General features: G+C 41.7%; 1 protein-coding gene across 2 annotated transcripts in view; it reads left to right on the forward strand.

Moving 5' to 3' along the window:
• pdzph1 (PDZ and pleckstrin homology domains 1) overlaps window positions 1-23352 on the forward strand; it is a 66738-nt gene that overhangs the window by 20223 nt on the left and 23163 nt on the right. For both annotated transcript variants that reach the window (XM_048526786.2, XM_048526787.2), the window contains exons 5-8: window positions 3020-3190; window positions 6174-6275; window positions 10548-10658; window positions 20394-20572. In XM_048526786.2, the coding sequence (XP_048382743.1) occupies window positions 3020-3190; window positions 6174-6275; window positions 10548-10658; window positions 20394-20572 (563 nt within the window). The remainder of the gene's footprint in view (window positions 1-3019; window positions 3191-6173; window positions 6276-10547; window positions 10659-20393; window positions 20573-23352) is intronic.

The following is a 23352-nucleotide window of genomic DNA, read 5'->3' on the forward strand; positions in this document are numbered from 1 at the left end:
TGCCTATTGAGAAGAGACCTGGTCTACGGCAGTCCCTCGAGTGCCAGATGCCTGGTGTGTTCCTCCCTCAGCAAATTCCACAGTTGTAACAGTGAAACGCTCATCAGATCATGTTACTCAGTCAAATCTACACATTGTATCAACCAAAGTGAAAGTCTCTGAGCTGGTCCAGGGTGCAGAAGGGTGCTAATTTGGAAGGCAATGGTCTCGTGGTGTTATCAGTGGACTAAGAACACAGAGGTAAATTTCTGGGGACATTGATTCATAACCAAATCATGGAATTTGAATTCAATAAAACTCTGAAATTAATGGTCTGCTGAGTGTCAATTGTTTGAAAAATCTGTATGGTTCATGCATGTCTTTTCGTGAAGGAAATCTGTCATCCTTACCTGTTCTGGCCAAACGTGACACCAGACCCACAGCAATATGGTTGAAGCATAGCTGTTCTCTGAGCAATTAGGGATGGGGAATAAATGTTGTCCTAGCCAGTAACTCCCACAGCCTATGAATGAATAAAGAACAAACAGAAAGTCTTGCCAATACATCCTCTGAAGGACCGAGGTGTTCCTTCTCAGATGAGGAGATAGAACCGAGAGTCTCCAGTGCTAATGTTCTTTGTGGAGCATACTGGATCCCATTAAAGCCTGAGATACACAAGAGGAGGATTTGGTTGTCTGCATGGAGTAAGAACTTGCACAGATTGATAATGGATGAAGAAATACAGTGGCAAAGGGAGAGCAACCTGCACAGTGAAACGAAGCTTACTGGGTTTGTTGTCTATTGTGTTCACTCAGCCCCATTCAGAGGTTTTTCTTCTTGCAAGGAGTGAGGAACCTGATGTGCACTACTCCTTTCACCCTCCCCATTGGTCTTGACCCTATGGGCCCGCATTGAAAGAAAGGAAAATAATTAATTATGGTGGAAGTGAAGTGTAGTTAATGGTGATGCATGAACAAGAGAGGTGGTGAGTTGACACCAGTCGCAGGAACGGTTAGAAATTTGGGACGAGAAGGTGGGCAAGAGCCATTGAGTATACATGATGCATGTAATAGTAGTTTTTGGTGAGAGGTGCATGCAGTGACAGTCTTAGGGGGGACCCTGTGAGTCTGAGATTGCAGACAGAAGATGGTCATACTTACTCTTTTGGAATGCAGATGATCACTGAACTCCTTCCTATACTGCTAGGCCTTCCTATTAACACAGGAAACAGCATTGACCCAGGCTGGCTGTGTCTGGTGGAGTAGGCTTTGGTGATAGACGCCTGAATAAAGGATCGCCTTTCACCACCTCCTCTACCGGCACCTTCAGGTTCTCTGTTTGTGAAATGGGAGCAGATTTCCTCTTTGAGCCATATCCTCAATGGTAATGGTTGAGTATCTCAGTGTGAGGGCCAATTCCTAGCTTACAGCATCTGAAGTGGTGTGCAGCTGGGTTTTAAATGTAATGCCGGTAGTGCAAATGCCACAATATCCCAGTAGTGGTAAGCACCTCCCCACCTAGGCCTCACAGTTGTATGAAAAGACTGATCGAGAGGGCCTGCTGCAAAATAAATGAGGTGAAGAGCAGAAGATTGTATAAGACTTTCTCCCAGCCACAAAGGATTAAACACCTGACAAACACTTTGACTGGAAATAAGAAAATTCCACCCTATATTTTTCCATTATTTATGTAAAATCTATTGTTCATATTTATTGATTGTAAAGAAAATATTTTTTAAAATGTGCTGGTAATAGACCATAAGTTTTAACACAAAAAGAGCTTCCTATTTTTATTTTTTATTTTATTCTTATTTCAGTAGGAGTGGTTTGGGTTACAATAGTTGTCTCTATGTCCTGCCAAAGAATGGGCACTAATTGGGGCACAATCTTGTGAAAAAAATTGCATATCAAAAATTGTGAGTCATTTGCACATTGACTTAAGCAAAAAAAGTGGTTTCAGACAATTAGGAAGCTCCATAAACATTTTATAGGGACCATGATGTCAAAGGTGACAATTTATTGGAGCATGAATCGGATTAAGCTCCAATTTGTTATATTTTGCATCACTGTAGAATTGTTATTTGCTTAAGGCGAGATCTTTTTATTTCACAGATTTAAACAGGCTCTTTATTTAATGTTTACTTTTTGATTAATACGTTTTCTTTTCCAGAAATATTGAACAGACGAAATATAATCCTGGTTAGCTAGTGATGTAAGCACTTTGACAAGACACATATTCCATTCATGGAATCAATATGTTCTGAAATCTTAGCCTTCTGCATGTCTAAACGCATATGGAAGATTGTCCTTTAAATTCTCTAATTCCAAGAAAATCAATATGCATTTGGTTTGCCAGTGACCTTGAATGACTTTGAAGCTACATAGCAACAGCGTATCCAAGACCTGGAACAATGATTTCACTTTGTGCTCCCTACCATTCGTATGGATTTTCTGCCTGAGCTTTCAATGTAGAGTCGATTTATGCTTTAGCTCTGTACTTAATGGGGAAAGATCACAGACTGCCATTTCACAAAGGAATATGTAGTCTTTCTAGAGAAAGGAGAATCTCACCCCCAACAAATCAGGCTGGACGAAAAGATCAATTACTTAACCTACTGCATTGCCGATTTCCCCTCACTCCTGCTTCTTGTTGATGTTTAAGGTATCAAAAAACTCCCATTATTGCATTAATTAATTAATTAATTTTTTGACATGACAATGTTGAAAATATACACTTTCACAACATGCTGACACTAATTAACATGCAAAATGCAAAATACTTTGGGATGAATATCCTTGGGGATTTCTCATGATCATATTTATACACACTAACTCCAAATAATACAATGATATTTGCATCCAAAATTAATGTAAAATATTTACCTTAAATCTTTTCATTTCATTTTATTTTAAAATAAATCTGAGTTCACATTTTAAGCAATGATAAAACTAGATTATGATCACTAAGGCATAGTTAGGAAAGACATTTGCACTTTTGTAGTTCTCTGAAACTGTGTTTCTATTTTCTCCTTGATGTACAGTCAACTCAGAGGAGACACGATCTGTGGATCTGGCACAAGTCCGGACTGAGAGTGAGCAAAGAGGAATTTACACTGAAACTTTTAATGCTACTTCCTGGATCTTCAGAGGAGATGAGAGTAACTCTGACAATAATCCCCATTGCCTTGGAAAGAGGACTCGACCTCCTGCAAGTAATATATTTATGCAATTTATTACATTTAGTCAGACAATTACCATTCTTCAAATCACATTTCTGCAATTTGAAAGAAACCTTTTTGATGCAAAATCTCTCACTTGATTTGTACCTGGGGTACAAGTGCCTGCAAATTGGTGAAGGTATTTATCTGAAACAGGTGAACAAAAGCAAAACACTGCAGATGCTGGAAATCTGAAACAAACACAGAGAATGCTAGAGAAACGCCAGCTCCAAACAATACTCAAAAAATTAACTCTGTTTCTCTATCCACAGATGCCTCGTGACCTGCTGTGTTTCTTCAGTATTCTGTGTTTGTGTCTGAAACATGTACTAGGGAAGTGGAAATGAACATTACCTGGTCTCCATGCATGCAGCAGTGAAGGATACAATGTGTTTTACAATTTTCATATTGCTTTTCCTTTCAAAAGAAAACTTTAGTTATAGCATTTGCAGAAGTACCTTAATGAACAGTAATGGATAAATGGAGTAGTCACTGGGAAATCACTTCATTGATGGTACAGTGATATTTATACTTAGATTTACAGATAATTAAGGGAAGCATTTTCCCACGTATAAATGTGAAGATTTTTAGCTGGGTTCTACTCTTTCGTTGTGATGTGCCATCTGGGAACCAGCTGTGGCTTTTGCCCAATCATCCATTGCAGAAGCTGCCCCAGTTTTCACTGTGTTCTTCAGCAGGTACTCCATGACATTGAAATGTGCCAGTCTGCTACACTAAGGCATTGTCACTCCTTACACAGGAAGACCAATAATTTTTTGACAGATCGAAGAGAGTCATTTACTGAGTCGATGAACTTCTACCAAGCAGTATCCGCTGAATGCTCAAGGGGTAGTCGTGTTATTTAGAGCTCAGCTTCACTTTTGGACTGGTATCAGATAGGAGATTGGTCCATAGTGTTGAAAAGAATGGAATAGGTAGACAATAAGGACTGCAGATATTGCAAGCTCCAGTCAATAGATGTGAAGCTGGAAGAGCACAGCAGGTTAGACAACATCCAAGGAGCAGAAAAGTCAACAAAGAGTAAAGAGAACAAAGAAAATTACAGCACAGGAACAAGCCCTTCGGCCCTCCAAGCCTGCACCGATCCAGATCCTCTATCTAGACTTGTTGCCTATTTTCCAAGGATCTGTATCCCTCTGCTTCCTGCCATTTCTAAATACATCTTAAATGATGCTATCGTGCCCGCCTCTACCACCTCCGCTGGCAATGCATTCCAGGCATCCACCATCCTCTGCATAAAGAATTTTCCATGCATATCTCCCTTAAACTTTTCCCCTCTCACCTTGAAATCATGACCCCTAGTAATTGAGTCCCCCACTCTGGGAAAAAGCTTCTTGCTATTCACCCTGTCTATACCTCTCATGATGTTGTAGACCTCAATCACGTCCCCCCTCAAGCTCCATCTTTCTAATGTAAAGAATCCTAATCTACTCAAACTCTCTTCATTGTTAGCGCCCTCCATACCAGGCAACATCCTGGTGAACCGCCTCTGCACCCTCTCCAAAGCATCCACACCCTTTTGGCAATGTGGCGACCAGAACTGTACGCAGTATTCCAAATGTGGTCGAACCAAAGTCCTATACAACTGCAACATGACCTGCCAACTCTTGCACTCAATACCCCGTCTGATGAATGAAAGCATGCCGTGTGCCTTCTTGACCACTCTATTGACCTGCGTTGCCACCTTCAGGGTACGATGGACCTGAACACCCAGATCTCTCTGTGCATTTTAACATTTCAGGCTGAAATCCTTTATCAGGGCCATTCAGCCCAAAGACTTTCCTGCTCCTTGGATGTTGTGTGAGCTCTTCCAACTTCACATTTATTGACTCTGGCAATAGGTAGACAGTTACCAAAGAGCATCAGCAACTGGTTGCATTAGAGAAAACAAAGGGTAATCATGGAACAAATTGTAGTGGAACACAAAGTGCAGTTCCCCACAGAACATAACTGAAAGCTTTCACTTTTACATTGAATGCCAATTAATTAGGATGATAAAGAAACAAAATTGTCAATGCTTCCTGAAGACACCAAGAAATTATAAATTAAATCTAATGTTAATCTTTAGAAAGTGATAAAATTATGGAAGGAGAGTAAAGATTAGAACAATAAGTTAAATTCTTCATCCCCATTAGGAGTATTCTTGCAGTTTTGATTTCCATGCTGGAGAAGGTGCATAAGGGAACAGAAAAAATGCAGCAAAGAGTTGTAGATTTGTCAGTGTTGCAGTATATGTAAATAAGACACTTCATGCGGAGGAAAGTCTCTTGAGCAGTAGATTCAATGAATATTAACATACAAACAAGGAGCAGGAGTAAGCACCTTAGCCCTTAAGCCTACCTAATTGGCTATTTAATACAATCATGGCTAATCTAATCATAACTTCAAATCCACAATGCCACCCAACCTGATAACCTTTCACCCCTTTGCTTAAGAAGAATCTGTCCACCTCTGCATTCAAAAAGAAGATCCTGCTTCCATCTCTTTTCAGGAAGAAAGTTTTGAGCACTCATGAGGTAAAACATTTTGTCTCATTTTGATTTCAAATACTTGGCCCCTTATTTTTAAACAGTGACCCATAGTTCTAGTTTCACCCATGAAAGGAAACATCCTTTGTGCATCTACTTTGTCATGGATTTTATGTTTCCATCAAGCCCAATTTAACTCTTTTGATGGTCCTTCTGATTAAGATAGGCATGTTGGCCAGGGCATCAGACGACTTCCCATATCCTCCTGGGGTAGATACTGCTCAAAAGGCTATGTAGCATTTCTTCTATACTATATGGGAATGTCAGTCACAAGTCTTGAAATGGGGGCCTGAACCTATTATCTCCTGACTATTATCACGTGCCTGTCCTGATCTTCTTTACCTTTCATTTTTTTCACACTGCACTCTTCCTTTCCCATTCATGTGTTGACTGACCAATGACATACTTGTTTGCATTATTTTGCACAGTTCGGGAACGGACAGTGAAGATTGCCAAAGGAACTGGCGACTATCCCTGGGGATTTAGGATTCAATTCTCGAAACCCATTCTAGTGACAGAAGTAGACACAAGTAAGTTACAGAATCTGTGGTCACCATTTGTTTAGCCGTATTGACTGGAAAGGTTACCCATAATTTGAAATTCAGAAAATATTTAGGAAGAAACTTATAACGTTATTGCAGGTGGTAAGCTAGTTATAGTGATTCAGAAACTTGCCATACAGCCCAAAATCAATGGAAAGAAACTTTGTGTGGGTTGTACACTGTGCAATGAGTTGTATATCATTTTCAGCAATGTCAAATCTGATAGACATGTCATTGCTCCAAACAATTTAATGATACGTTCTCACACCTGACAACATTAAATCAGTTATGTGTAAAAGGGCAATTTAGGAAAGAGTAGAGTCCATTAAGGAGCACAGTGGTAATTTGTGCTTGGAAAATATTGGTAGAGTTCTAAATGAATATGTGTTCGTAGTGAGAGGAATGATGTTGGTATGCAAATCAGGGAGAAGAACTGTGATAAAATTAAAGAAATTAACATAGAAGAAAAAGAGGTTCTGAGTGGTCTGACAGGCTACCTGTCAGGTAGATTAAACTCCAGGGCCAAATGAAATGCATCCGAATTTGTTGAGGAAGGAAATAGTAAAGGCAATGGCAATAATTTTCAATTCCTTTCTGGCCACAGGACAGGCGCCAGAGGACTAGAGGACAGTCAATATGGTACTGTAATTCAGGAAGGGAGCAAATGATAAACCAGGAGACTACAGGCCAGTCAATCTAATCTCAGTGGTGGGGAACCTAATGGAAGCAATTCTGAGGGCAGAACTAATCTGGATTTAGAAAGGCAGGGATTAATTAAGCATAATTTTGTTAGGGCGAAATCATGTCAGATCAACTTGAGTAAATTTTTTTGAAAATATGACAAAATGTAAAGATGAGGACAATGAATTTGGCAAGGTTTACTTGGACTTCAGCAAAGCATTTGATAAGTTCGCACAAAGGAGAAAGTATGATAAATTGTGTCCAGAATTGGCTGATTGATAAGAGGCAGAGGATGATAGTCAAGAAGTATTTTTGTGACTAGAAACCTGTGTACATGGCATTCTGCAGGGATTAGTATTGGGACCCTTGCTGCTTGTGGTATGTATAAACAACTTCAACTTGAATATTAGGAGGGCTGATCAGTAAGCTCATGGATGATATAGTAAATAAAGAAGAGGATAGCCTTAGATTGCAGAAGGATATTGATCAGCTGTTCAAATGGCCAGATCAGTGGCAAACAGAATTCACTCTGGTTATGTATGAGATGATGCACTTGGGCAGAACAAACAAAGCAAGGGAATACACGATAAACAGTAAGATCAAAGGGAGATTATGCTGGAACTGTTGGTTGTGCCACAGCTAGAGTATTGTGTGCAGCTCTGGAATCTACATTATAGGAGAGATGTGATAGTAATGGAGAGGATGCAGAGGAGATTTACCAGAATCAAAAACAAGAAGAAAAAAAAAATCAGAGTTAACCTTCCTCAGAACTGAGTAAATGTCACCAGACCCAAAACATTAATTCTGATTTTGTCTTCGCAGATGCTGCCAGACCTGCTGAGTTTTCCCAGCAACTTTGTTTTTGTTCCTGATTTGCAACATCCACAGTTCTTTTGTTTTATATTTACCAGGATGTTGCTTGGGCTGGAGGGTTTTTTGCATGAAGGGAGATTGAACAGACTGTGTTGTTTTTCTTGGAGTAGAGGAGACTGAAGGGTGGGAAGGGGCATGATTGAGATGTATATAACAATGCAGGGCATACATAGGATAGGCAGGAAGCAAATTTTCCCATGGTGCAAGGATCAATGACCAGGGAGTATAGATTTATGATAAAGGGCAGAAGGTTTGGAGAGGAAATGAGCAAAATTATTTTCTTGCTTGCCGAGCTGATGTGTTTGATTGCAGATGTTTCAAGACCATTCTAGATAACATCATTTGTGCGCCCCTGAAAAACAGAACCAAAAGTAAAGCCAACCACCTCAGCAAACTGAGGCGTATAAATAACAAGCAGGACGGAACACCAATGTTTCACCAGAGGCGCACTGATGATGTTACCTAGCAGGGTGACAAAATGTCTGCAATCAAACACACCGGCTCGGTGAGTATGTCTACAACCTCATCCACAACCCGAGCTAGAAATCTTCTCAAAAACTTTAAAATTCTTTTCACCAGAGAGTGGTGGGAATCTATAACTCAGTGTGTGTAAAAAGCTAAAACCCCTGTAACATTTGAGAAGTATTTAAATGTACACTTGCAATTCCAAGGCGTGTAATACCATGGGCAAGTACTGGAAATGGGATTTAACGAGTTAGATGGTTGTCTTTGACGTGCACAGACTCGATGAACTGAAAAGCCTTTTTCTATTCTGTAGACCTCTATGTCTCTAACAACACTGGTGCCAGTAAGAATGCAGGGCTATACCCTACAATTCACCCTTTACTTCAGATGTGCTTTCATGGAATGTTCTAAGTATAGGAGCAAGTGCTACCCAACTTGAGGGAGGGAGAAAATGAATGGGAACATTATCTTAGGTCAGTGTCATGTAGTTCATGCCTAACATTAATCATTGTAATGTCCTGGCAACAAATCACTTCCTGCCTTCTCAGGTGTGGAATAATTTGTGGTAAATGGTAAAGTGAAAAAGGAGAGGAAAAGATGGGATAATGGTTCGATAGATTGACTTTTTTTTTATTAATCATTAACAGAATGTAAGCATCACTGGTGAGGGCAGCATCAATTGCCCATCCTTAACACCCTTGACTAATGTTGTTTTAACAAATGTAAATCAATATCTTGCATCACAGTACATGGTGTAATGATTGATTGCTGTAGATTTGGATAAGCAATGATAAAAGGAGATAATGGTCTGGATTTTCCCCTCTGATGCAGGGTGTAAAAATTTCCTGATGCTGAGATCCTGCTTCCTGACCAACAGTGCCAGCTCCAGTTTACATTATTTTCACGGTGGGGTTGTGGGGTTCTGCTGAAAGAGCAAGTCTGAGGTTGTATTGGAAGCAAGGAAATGCTGAGGTGGTTTGGTCAGAAAACTTACATTTCCTGGCTCATTGAACAAGTCTATAAAGGAGCCTTAGGCTCCATAACCCTCATTCCCTCACCTCTGCTCAACCATCCCTTTACCCTCCTTCATATCCCCAATATCTCCTCAATCCCTATGCTCCCATACGTCCATGTCACACCACTCCAAATCCCCTCCATATTCCATGTTAATGCACCCAGGTCCAATATGTACATAACTTATTAGCCCTATCTTTGGGATGAGTTTCTTATGAAGCTGTCAGTTAAGTAATTCAAAAACAAAACTACTAGGAACTCATGAAGCTATCAATCCAGATGTATTTAATGATGCTTATGCATTTGTGGCAATAAAGCCTGTCTGGATTTTTGTAAATTTAGAACTCATCCAACCATTCATAATAAGATTCCATTGTATATCTCCATCAACACAACTACTTGAGCGGAATACATTAAAGCCTTTGAAGTTATTCAAGGAGTTCTGCAACTTGTTCACAATTTGGAGGTGTGGTTTTGAATCCTGAGCTGTTATTCAATGAGCCAAATAAAGTGCAGGGAACAATTGGCACACTTAAATCTGCATTTCAGCACTGTTGGACTCAGAAACCATGTCATCCAGTGGATAATGTATTTATATGAAGACTATTACATATTGTATATGGAGATTATTTTGCTTTCATAATGCAGCTTAATTTATTGATAATTTTGCTGTTAAAGAGGAAACCTTATTATCAATCCCCCTTTTGTTTAATTGATCATTCGGCCTCTCATTAAGACATGTGACTTTGGCACATTTTGAACTTGCCTGTAAGAAGTTTCCCCATTTCGGATAGGGCTCCTCATAGTACATGGTGGCTATGAACCGCATTGAAATCAAAGGCAATCTCACTCTGTGAAAACTGTGTCATCAAAAATGCCCAATCCCAGATTTGAGCTGGCAATTTTAGGGTAGCTGAATGTGGGTTCACTACCCATAGTCTTAGCACACCCAGTAGCAAATAGCAGATAATGGGAACAGAGAAGGAACCTGGGAATCTGGTACCTCACACAGAATTTTTAAAGTCCGGCTGAATTGGGTTGCCCCTGTGTCAGCGGGGGGAAAATCCAGCTCAATGTGTTTTAATTTAAAAATACAAGACATTGACTGAAGTTATTTCCTGTATTTAATTTTGAGGCAAATACTGCTTATCAAATGATTTTCTGTGTGTAAAACAGAGATGCAAACTTCCTTTACAAAGTAAATGCGATTTCTTGGCTTGATTTCAGATGGTGCAGCTGAAGAAGCTGGACTTCAGATTGGTGACATCGTATTGGCTGTTAACGGCACAGATGTGACCAGCATACCTCACTCTGAGGCAGCCACCCTTGCTCGTCAAGGTAGGAACAGTCAAAGGGAAGTAAAATGTTTGTTTTGTTTGGTAACTTAGTCTTTTGTCATCTTTCATAATACACTGTGATTAATTATTGCAGCATGCCAGTAGATTGCAGATGTTCACTATATATCATAGAATTATCACAGAACCCCTACAATGTGGAAACAGACCATTCAGCCCATTGATTCCACACTGATCTTCTGAAGAGTATTCCATCCAGACCAATCTCATTCCTGTAACCCTGCATTTCCCATGACTAATCTATTGAGCCTGCACATCCCTCGGCACTATGGACAATTTAACATGGCCATTCCACCGAACCAGCACATCTTTGGACTATACAAAGAAACCAGCGCACCTGGAGGAAAGCCACGCAAACGTGGGGAGATTGTACAATCTCCATAGAGACAGTCGCCCAAGGCTGGAATTGAGCCTGGATCCCTGGTGCTGTGAGGCAGCACTGCATCAATGAGGAGCTCGGCATCATTTCCTTTCAGGAAGATCCACTGATTTATGTACGAATCAGGGCCTTAACCTGGCCAGGGAGAGGAGCAGTAGTAGGGTCTTCATGCTTTCAGAGATATCAGATACTTCAATCAAACCCCAAGTTCCTGACAATAAGATCATAAGAAATAGGAACAGGAGTAGGCCATTTGGCTCCTCAAGCCTGGTCCACAATCAATAGGATCATGACAGATCTGACAGTCCTCCTGCCCTTTCCCCATAACCCTGGATTTCCCTACTGTTTAACAATCTTTCTATCTCAGCCGTAAACATAGATAAGCACTCTTCCTCCATCAGCTCACTGTAGCAAGGAGTTCCAATGACTCAGAACCCACTGGAAAAAAATTGTTCTCATTTTGCTTTTAAATTGGCTCCCCTTAATCATGAGGTTATGCCCTCGAGCCCAGTCTTGCCCATGAGGGGAAACATCAGCTTAGCATTTATTTTGTCAAGCCTCACAAGAATTCTACATGTTTCAGTGAAATCATCTCTCATTCTTCTTAACTCCAAAGAGTAGAGTCCCAACCTGGTTAGGCTTTGTTTGTAAGACTGTTCCTTCGTACAGGAGAACATCCTCATGACCCTTGTGTTGATAAGGAATCACATTTGCATACTAATGCACCTGTGTTCTCCTTCGTCAATCCTAGGCCCCTGGCACTGCTGCCTGTGCGCCATCTGCAACCAAGAGTTACCAATCTCTGACTAGCCCTTCATGGGGACCGAGGTGGTATTTCCTCTTCCAGTCTCTTTAATCCCTTATTAGAGTGGGCATTCTCAAAAGAAGCAATGTATGGCTATCTCTAATTCTCCAGACAGTGGCTTAGACCTCCATCACCTGGATTAAATTCCACCTCTGGATTCTGCAGCCATCCCAAAAGGCAAATATAGTCAACAACCACTAAACGTAAATTTGTAAAAGCAAAAATCTGACAGATCCAAGATCGCCTAGACCCCTGTCCTCTCCCACACAAAATTGTAAGTATAGGATCATCAAAGCAGAAACTAACAAATGGAACATGATGGCTCAGTGGTTAGCACTGCAGCCTCACAGCGCCTGGGTTCAATTCGGGTGACTGTCTGTGTGGAGTTTGCAGATTCTCTCCGTGTCTGCGTGGGCTTCCTCCTGGTGTTCCAGTTTTCTCCCACAGTCCAAAGATGTGCATGCCATGTGGATTGGCCATGCTAAATTGCCCTTAGCGTTCAGGAGTGTGTGGGTTATAGGTGGAAGGGTCTGGGCGGGATGCTCCAAGGGTCAACTTTGGACTTGTTGGGCCGAAGGGCCTGTTTCCACACTGTAGAGATTCTATGATTCTAACTCTGAATTGTTTAACAAGTTTATCTGGGACAAAGCAAGAGGAAAGTGAAGCTTTTGCAGATACTGCAGATAGTTAGCTGAGGTACATAAACACGTTAATATGGCAATCACATAGGTAAATAGAAAAGATAGCTGTGGATATTAAGTACAACATTGACAGGGTTTTTCAATATTACAATAGTAAGGGATAGTCAAAAAGGAGGTAACAGGACTAAAACATTACGAACCATATTGATGACAGAAGGAAAATCAATAGCATTTATTTTATTACCCAATTACTGCCTCCTTATGTTCATAAGGATACTAACTTCAAAAATAATGAAAAGAATATTTTACAGACAGTAAAAAGATTTGAAACAACAAAATCCCCAGGGATAATTAGTTTTTCGCCTAGGGTACTGTATGTTCTGAGGCATTGACTGTAATTAAGAAAGACATGGTAAACAAGGTGAAAGTACCTCTATGCAGGGAATAAGGACCATCATGTTATTCTCCAAAACAGATACTAAAATAGATTTGGCAAGTGCAAAATTATCAGTTCTATTATTGTAGCTGCTTTTGGAAACTAATGATTGGGAGTAAATCTGAAGATTGTTTGTGCAGGAGTAGTCTAAGGATCAACAGCCAAACATGAATTTGCGCTCAGAAAGTTTTCATGGCATTTTTGGGAGACTGATATCCCAAGAAGATCATGGAAAACCTAATGGCAGGTTTTATCTATACTTCCATAAATCATTGAACAAGGTTCCTTGTGAAAGGTTAAAACCAATTAAAATTAGAGCGTATTATTGGAATAGATAAAAAAAAACTGAAGGGTACAAAATAGAGGCAGAATATGTTGGGAGCAAGTGTGAGCCCATTGGCCTTGGACCCACTGATGTTTCCAATTTTTGCCAATTACTTGGATTCAAAATCTCGATTCAGTTTGGTGAATCATGAATTATAGTATCTGAAACAATAAGTAGATCTGTACACACGTTTAGCAGTTTAGATATTAATAAGCATTTTCCTTTGTATAAGTGCAGAGTAATTTTTTTATTCAGACATGGGAATTAGGCATTGTTAGCTGGGCCAGCATTTATTTCCCAAACGTATTTGTCATGAGAAGGTGGTGGCGAGCTGCCTTCTTGAACTGCTGCAGCCCATACATTGTAGGTAGACCTATAGTGCTGTTAGAGAGGGAATTCCAGGATTTTGATCCAGCGACACTGAAGGAATGGCAATATATTTCCAAATCAAAATGGTGAATGGCTTGGAGGGGATCTTGCAGGCGCTGGTGTTCCTACATATCTACTGCTCTTGTCCTTCTAGATGGAAGTGTTCATGGGTTTGGATGGAGCTATCGAAGATCTTTTGAGAATTTCTGCAGTGCATGTAGTAGATCATACATACTCCTGCTACTGAGCATCCGTGGTGAGGACTGGATATTGTGTCAACCAAGTGACCTATTTTGTCCTGGTGTCAAGCTTCTTGAGTGTTGTTTGACCCATCCTGGCAAGTGGGGAGTGTTCTATCATACTCCTAACTTGTGCCTGTAGACTTATGGACAGGCCCTGGAGAATCAGGTGGTGAGTTCTCACTTATCCCTAACCTCTGACCTGCTCTTGTAGCCGTTGTATTTACACGGCACATACAGTTGATATTCTAGTCAATGGTAGTGACCAAAATCTTGGGGGATTCTGTGATGGTAGCAACTTTGAACGTCATGGGACAATGGTTAGATTGTCTCTTATTGGAGATTGTCACTGGCTAGCATTTATGTGGCACAAATGTAATTTGTCACTTTTAAGCCCAAGCCTGGATATTGTCCAGGTCTTTCTGCATTTGGTCGTGGACTGTTTCAGTATCTTAGGAGCCGCAAAAGATGCTGAACATTATGCAATCATTAGTGAACATCCCTACTTGTGACTTTACAAAGGAGGGAAGGCTGTTGATGAAACAGCTAAAATAGCTGCCCTAGGACAATTATCTGTCAGTTTGCTATACGTTTTAACATTTACAGTTAGAAATCTGTTCTTTAATTTAAGCTGAAGTGCATCGGGACAAAGGAAAAGTAGCAGTTAGAAAAAGCCCAGTGAAACACTAAATCCTGTCTCTTTTTTCGTCTGAAAGCTAAAACTGGTGAAAAAAAACCATCATACTTGAAGGGATTTTTCTCTTCTGGCAATTACATCTGTAGTTTTAAGTGAATATTACTTCAGTGCAAAGACACTTGAACTCAACAGCTCTGGACACAACCTTGGTTGCCCCATTGGTGGGCGCGTGGGATGGGCACGGTGGCTCAGTGGTTAGTACTGCTGCCTCACAGTGCCAGGGACCTGGGTTTAATTCCACCTCAGGCAACTGTCTGTGTGGAGTTTGCACGTTCTTCCTGTGTCTGCATGTGTTTCCTCTGGGTGCTCGGTTTCCTCCAACCGTCCAAAGATGTGCAGACTAGGTGGATTGGCCATGCTAAATTGCCCATAGTGTTCAGGGATGGGTAGACAAGGTGGGTTACAGGGGGAAGGGTTTGGGTAGGATGCTTCAAGGATCAGTGTGAACTCGTTGGGTGAAAGAGCCTGTTTCCACACTGTAGGGATTCAGTGATGAATTATGGAAGTGATTGAATATCAATAGTACCTCATAACATCTGAACATTTTAAGCCACACCATGATCATGAAATATGCAATATAGCTGCAAAATTATTGTTTGATTCAATTGACTGAAGTATGCATCTGTGCCTCTGAATATTCATCACAATGTTAAAGTGTTTTCTTGCATTTGAAACATGATTTTATTTTAGTTCTAAGATTACCTGGAAGGAAATGGCTTAAAGTGGTACAGGGGTTGAGTTGATAGGATCACCTTCGTGAAACACAAATGGGTCAAAACCTCACGCATCACTCCATGCAAAAACAATACAATTTAGCTACTCAGGAATTGAACAAGTTGAATTCTTATCCCCAAATCCATGAAATGCCCATCCAACTTCTGGAACCTTTTCCAGCACATTACACACTCAAACACTGCTTCTCCAGTCTTGTGCTCCCCTTGAAGTAATGTGGGGCTAAATGAAGCAAGCTTATTACAGTGCATTGGTCTGGGGATCTGACAAAATTTTAAAGGTTGCTTTTCTCTACAACAATCTATTGCTGACCAATCAACTTTGCAAAGAATCACAGCAAATCCTCTGCCCAAACAGTGACCTAATAATACCAGAAAACACACAGGACTCAAGTCCACCAAAACATATTAATAAATCTCATAATAAGGTTTGGATGGTAATCAGTACTGCATGCATGGGATGATCAGAAGCTCTGCCAATCTCTCCTCCCACCCAGGGAGGTCTGAAGTCAAAGTTGTAATCTAATATTTTTATTGTACTCTTCTTGGGATATGAAAATTACTGTCCAATCCAAACTGATTGTCTATGACCAAAGAACGTGATTTTTGTTCTGCTCCCTGAAGTGAGAGAGTTTATTGGCCAGTCTTCTTTTTGCATTTCTCCCTTGTCGAAGGGATTGTTTAAGAAGTCCTTTTCAATATCAGCAGTGAGTGCCAGAACTTGATCAGGATGTGCTGCAACCCTAAAGAAAAGTCCACTTTTTTGACATTAAGGACAGTGTCTAATATTTAGAGGTACACACAGATCTCCCTTTCAGGGTAGGAAACCCGACATCCTGTCCAGTTTAGACAAAAGGGTACACACTTTGCTCTGGATGAGCTGGACATGCCAGATCTGGGCTAGAGGCCTTTCACACTGAAGCAGTCCAGCCCAAGACTGGTTTTTACCCAGCTGGCAGTTGAAATCACATTCTTTTTTAACAACACTCGCTGCCAGATTCCAAGATTTAAATGTTCCAAGAATCCAAGAGTGATATAGGAACACTGGAAGTTCATTGATTGGTGAGAAACTAGCTTAAAGCTAGAAGAGTATGCAATTCATAAAGGAGAAACAGAAATTTGGATTTCAGTAAGGAACAGCAAAAGGGAAATTAACTGGAAAAGCTCAGCAGGCCTGGCAGCATCTGTGAAGAGAAAATCACGTTTCTGGCCCAGTGACCCTTTTTTAATATCAGTCAAGTAAAATTTCTGTCATAAGTTTATTCTTATTCTCAGGATAACAAATAATTTTACAGTAATAAAATGACAAATAAGCTGGAATTACACCCTGTGGCATGTGTGAAGACATACCCTGTGCGTCAGACAGAGGTATTGCAGGGAGTGCCACTGGCTACATAAGCTTGAACTGTGGGTTTTTTAAACTTTTGCAGCTGGCATCTCGCAGGCAGAGAGGGAATGACTGACCACCATGCAATCTAGGAGAACCGAGCAGGTTGTGTCAAAGCTGCAGGCTAATCAGTGTTCCATTTTCAAAACTGGGAAGCACAATCTGTAGGGGTTAGAAGACAGAAACCAGTGCACAGCGCATCAGCATCTCAGCTGCAGAGGATGAAGGAAGAAGCATGAAAAGACAACAGTGACAGGAGATTCCATAGTTAGGGAATCAGGCAGATATTTCTGCAGCATTAAACATGACTCCAAAAATGTGTGTTGCCACCTGTGTGCTAGCGTCAAGGATAGCAAGGAGCAGGGATACCTTGCTGCACTTATATAGGGCCTTGATGAGGCCACACCTACAAAATTGCCTGCAGTTTTGGCCTCTATCTGAGGACTGATGTATGAGGGGAAGTTGAATTGGTTAGCTTTATATTCATTGGATTTCAGAAAAATGGAAGAGATCTCATAAAATCCCAATAGGACTAGAGAGGGCAGATGCAGGAAGGATATTCCCAATGATGAGGGAGTCCAGAAATAAGGGTCATTTCTTAAGGATATGGAGTAAGTCATTTAGGACTGAGCTGAGGAGAAATGGTTTCACCCAGAGAACAGTGAGCCTGTGGAATTCATTACAACAGAAAGCAGCCAAAGACAAAATAATGGATGATTTCAGGAGGTGGATGTAGCACTTGGTGATAAAATAATCAAAGGGTAGTTGGGGTGGGAGAAACAGAAACAGGCTATTGAGTTGGATGATCAGCCATAACCATAACAAATGGAGGCAGCTCAAAGGGCTAAATGGCCTACTCCTACTCCTGTTTCCATATTTCTAAGCTACACGACATCTTTCTGGGGAAGGAGAATCGCCAGAAGTTTAACAAAACCAAAGACATCGGTAAGAAGGGAGAAGATCCTGAAAGGATTTCAGGGAATTAGGGAGGAAATTCATAAACAGGACTTCAAGAACAAGAATTTTAGGATTACTCCCAATACTATGTGCTAACAAGCGTAAGAACAGGAGAACTGATCAATTGAATACATGGCTGGAGAACCGGTGTATGAGTCAGACCATCAGCTTTCCGAGGGATTGGGACCGGTTCTGTGGCAGGTGGGATCTATACAAGCTAGACAAATTACATTTTAACATGTCTGAGACAGACAGACTTGCAGGGAGAATTGCTAGTGTGTTGGGATGGGTTTAATCTAGATTACCAAGTGTATAGGAACCTGAGGGGTAATCCAAATCAGAAGGAAATAATTGTGGTAGCAAGAGGTAGAAAAATTGCTGGGGAGACTCTAACATGGGAGAAACAAATATTAGCATCAATTATGCTTTGAATGCAGAACGATGTCAAAAAGAAAATGTTAAAGACACTGAATGAACACAGTATTCACATCAAGGCAGCTGATCTAAAAGCACAAATAGAGATGCAAGGGTATGATCTAACTACCATTATAGAAGCATGCCTGCATTGTGATCAGGCCTGAGAAGTGAATGTTCAAGGATATTTGATGTTCAGAAAGGACAGACAAAGGAGGTGGAGTTGTACTAATAATAAGGGAAGATCTCAGTTTGGAAGTGTAATGCATGAAATTTGTTTGGATGAAGCCAAGAAACAGCAAGGGCAGCAAACACTGGTCGGAGTTATTTATAGGCCATTAAAGAGGTGTGGTGGTGTGGGATATTATATCAATCAGGAGGCACGTGAGGCTTGTAACATGGGTAACACAGTAATCATCGGCAAATTCAATCTGATATAGACTGGGTAAACCAAATGAGTACTGAAGCTCTGGATGGTGAGTTTCCAGGGTGTGTTTGGGTTAATTTTCTAGAGCAGAGTGATGAGGAGCTAACTAAAGGACATGCTATTTTATGTCTGGTGTTATTTCATTAAAAAGGGCTAATTAATTACCTTGTTGTACGAGAACCTTTATGGAAAATCACCACAACATAATAGAATTTTACTTTGTGTTTGGCAGTGAGGTAGTTTAATATGAAGCAATGGTGTTACATTTGAATAAAGGAAAGGAATTATGAAGGCATGAGGCTCAAATTAACTGAGGTGAATTGACAAAATACATTAAAAGGCCAGAAGTTGATACAGGCAATATTATCCTTAAAAATGGATGATGACGGGATAGTGTAGGGGGAGGGGCTTAGATTAGTTCACAGGTCGGCGCAACATCGAGGGCCGAAGGGCCTGTTCTGCGCTGTATTGTTCTATGTTCTAAAAAGCTATTTCATGACTTACAGCAAGTATACATTCTGTCTAGATGCAATAGGACAAAGAATATCAGACAGGCATGAGCTGGCAAAGGAAATTAAAAGAAAAGTTGCCAGAAATAATAGTAAATCAAGGATTGAGGATTAGATTAGAGGAAAGGAGAACCAGTATCTGATATGGGAGAACTAAATGTAATGTAATCTAGGGAAAAATCACAAAACTGTACTGTAACAGTTTCTATTAGTACATAAAAAGGAATTTTTTGGCTAAAACAATTATGTGCTGTTATGTCTAGGTGGGGATCAGCGGAGTTGAGGCAAAGGCGGAGTGGAGAGTGAGTCAGGTCAGCACAGAACAGGGAGAAAGTGGGAGTGTTTGTCAAACTGGGAGAGAATGGTATTGGGTCCGTGTGTGTGGTTTGAGGGACCAGATTGTTCTGAAGTAGGGAGTGCCGATTATCCACTGTGTGTGCCTGATGTGGGACCTAGGGACAATTGTGTAGTTAGCCAAACATGAGAGCTGATTCCTCTAACATTTCCTGGGTAGCTATTAAGGACAGTGAGTTGGAGTCTCCCAGAATCTCCAATCTAAATCAGAGCTGGAGACTTCATTAGAAGCTTCCCAAAGCCAGACAACTGCTCATCCAGAAGTATCAAATTCCCAGGCAACTCCCCCATAGTCAGTGCATTGGGTGAGGGCATAAGGTGACAGGCAGAGGCAGGGTGCCAAGTGAGTGGTGGACATAGGATGGAAGGTGGTTGAGTGATAGCTGACAGGGAGGGTGTGTAGGATAGTAATTGAGAACCGGAATTGCATGTGCTCCTGAGATGCTGCTTGGCCTGCTGTGTTCATCCAGCCTCACATTTTATTATCTTGGAATCTCCAGCATCTGCAGTTCCCATTATCTCTTGAAGTATGCCCAGTCTTTGATTATTCTCAGAACAGGAAATCCAGGCCAATATGCGCCAATTGTACAAAAGTGGCAAACAGATGGATATTTTGTCCAAAAACAGTTGCAGTATTTGACTTGAATACTTTGTTGTCAAATTATTCAGTTTCTTGAAAGTTTGTGCAACTATATATTGAGAAGCAGATGGTGAGTACTCCATCACAAACCTGGTTTGAAAACAAGGTCCTTTTTCCAAAAACTAAATTGGGAATTAGAAAGTCATATCGACTCAAAACGGGTTAACTTACTTTCTCTGCATAGATTCTGCAGGCCCGCTGTGATGTCCAGCGTAATTTGTTTTCAGTTCAGCTTCCAGCATCTGCAGTAATTTGCTCCTACATTAAATATCTCCACCCAATTCAAAAATCGCTGTATTTGTGAAATTTTATTTTTAAAAATGAATCAAATAAAATGGCTCAGTATGATATATGGACAGCAATGAAATATTAGATCATTAACTGTCTCTTTTTGTATTTGATTCCTAGGTCCGGACATTTTAACCCTCATAGTAGGGTCAGACATCAGTCGATGCCCCAACACCCCTAGACCAGCATGTCGTGGATACTTGCATAAACGCACTCAGTCAGGACTTCTAAAGGGCTGGAGAAAGAGATGGTTTGTTTTAAAACACAACGGTTTATTCTACTATTACAAGAACAAAAAGGTGCGAGGAAATTATAGAATCCCAAATGTATGGCAATGTTATGAAATAAGAGTGAATCAAACAACAGCTTATAAGCTGTCTTGCCTCCTTCAGGGATCTATGGACCAGCACCCCAACATCCTTCTGTTCCTCTGAGCTTCCTAGTGCCCTGCCATTCATTGAGTATTCCCTTGTCTTGTCATTCCTTCCAAAATGTGTCAACTTATATTTGTCAGGACTAAATTACATGTGCCACTGATCTGTCCATCTAACCAATCTGTCTATACCCACCCAAAACCCAACATCTTTTTTCTTCACTGTCAACCATCCAAACAGTCTTTCAAGAGACTTCAGAAAGCTGGTGCAACATGTCAGCATAGTAGCATGAAAGGAGCAGGAGAGTTGGAAATGGAGATACAAGCAAAGAGATGAAGCTGGAGGTCATCACATGGAAATTAAGAGAGGCCTGGAGGGATTAGCAAATGGAAAATTGTTCAAATTTAGGTGGCGTTTAAAAGATTTGAGAGAGGGCATATTAGAAAAATTAAATCAGGATGTAGATAAGTGATTCTGCAGCAATGGAGATGAGGAAAGAATGAAGATAAATGATGCAAGGTGAATATAGACACTCCTCATATTTGACTCAATAGGATTTGAAGCATGAAGAGCTCAAAGATCGTTTACAATAATCAGGAAGAGAGACAAGATTGAGGACTGAGGTACAAAGTATCTGACCAGGATTAATGAGATGATTTCAATCTTTGCAATATTGAACTGCAGCCAGAAAGCACAGTAACTATCACAGCATTACGATAGTATTCGAGAAGTAAGCTGCGTTGTTGACAGTGAATGTTAGGTAAACTAAACACGTGCTTACGCATTATGTCCAGAAAGAGAGGTAAATAAATGTGGAAACAGGAGAATGCGAATAAAAAAAACTTTAGGGGACACCTGAAGTAGCTAAACAGACATCAGTGAGGAGATAATAAAATGTGAGGCTGGATGAACACAGCAGCCCCAGCAGCATCTCAGGAGCACAAAAGCTGACGTTTTGGGCCTGGACACTTCATCAGAAAGGGGGATGGGGTGAGGGTTCTGGAATAAATAGGGAGAGAGGGGGAGGCGGACCAAAGATGGAGAGAAAAGAAGATAGGTGGAGAGAGTATAGGTGGGGAGGTAGGGAGGGGACAGGTCAGTCCAGGGAAGACGGACAGGTCAAGGAGGAGGGATGAGGTTAGTAGGTAGATGGGGGTGCGGCTTGGGGTGGGAGGAAGGGATGGGTGAGAGGAAGAACAGGTTAGGGAGGCAGAGACAGGTTGGACTGATTTTGGGATGCAGTGGGTGGAGGGGAAGAGCTGGGTTGGTTGTGTGGTGCTTTGGGGGGAGGGGACGAACTGGGCTGGTTTTGGGATGCGGTGGGGGAAGGGGAGATTTTGAAGCTGGTGAAGTCCCAATTCCTCCGCCTCCGCCGCATCTGCTCCCACGATGAGACATTCCACTCCTGCACATCCCAGATGTCCAAGTTCTTCAAGGACCGCAAATTTCCCCCCACAGTGGTCGAGAATGCCCTTGACCGCGTCTCCTGCATTTCCCGCAACACATCCCTCACACCCCGCCCACGCCACAACTGCCCAAAGAGGATCCCCCTCGTTCTCACACACCACCCCACCAACCTCCGGATACAACGCATCATCCTCCGACACTTCCGCCATCTACAATCCGACCCCACCACCCAAGACATTTTTCCATCCCCACCCCTGTCTGCTTTCTGGAGAGAACACTCTCTCCGTGACTCCCTTGTTCGCTCCACACTGCCCTCCAACCCCACCACACCTGGCACCTTCCCCTGCAACCGCAGGAAATGCTACACTTGCCCCCACACCTCCTCCCTCACCCCTATCCCAGGTCCCAAGATGACTTTCCACATTAAGCAGAGGTTCACCTGCACATCTGCCAATGTGGTATACTGCATCCACTGTACCCGGTGTGGCTTCCTCTACATTGGGGAAACCAAGCGGAGGCTTGGGGACCGCTTTGCAGAACACCTCCGCTCGGTTTGCAATAAACAACTGCACCTCCCAGTCGCAAACCATTTCCACTCCCCCTCCCATTCTTTAGATGACATATCCATCATGGGCCTCCTGCAGTGCCACAATGATACCACGCGAAGGTTGCAGGATCAGCAACTCATATTCCGCTTGGGAACCCTGCAGCCCAATGGTATCAATGTGGACTTCACCAGCTTCAAAATTTCCCCTTCCCCCACTGCATCCCAAAACCAGCCCAGTTCGTCCCCTCCCCCCAAAGCACCACACAACCAGCCCAGCTCTTCCCCTCCACCCACTGCATCCCAAAACCAGTCCAACCTGTCTCTGCCTCCCTAACCTGTTCTTCCTCTCACCCATCCCTTCCTCCCACCCCAAGCCGCACCTCCATCTCCTACCTACTAACCTCATCCCACCTCCTTGACCTGTCCGTCTTCCCTGGACTGATCTATCCCCTCCCTACCTCTCCACCTGTACTCTCCTCTCCACCTATCTTCTTTTCTCTCCATCTTTGGTCCGCCTCCCCCTCTCTCCCTATTTATTCCAGAACCCTGACCCCATCCCCCTATCTGATGAAGGGTCTAGGCCCGAAACGTCAGCTTTTGTGCTCCTGAGATGCTGCTGGGCCTGCTGTGTTCATCCAGCCTCACATTTTATTATCTTGGATTCTCCAGCATCTGCAGTTCCCATTATCGGTGAGGAGATCTTTGCAGGTGTTGACTATATTGGGAAAATTTGGAATGAAACTTGCTTTGT

The sequence above is a fragment of the Stegostoma tigrinum genome, chromosome 3 (assembly GCF_030684315.1).
Source record: "Stegostoma tigrinum isolate sSteTig4 chromosome 3, sSteTig4.hap1, whole genome shotgun sequence".
Lineage (NCBI taxonomy): Eukaryota > Metazoa > Chordata > Chondrichthyes > Orectolobiformes > Stegostomatidae > Stegostoma > Stegostoma tigrinum.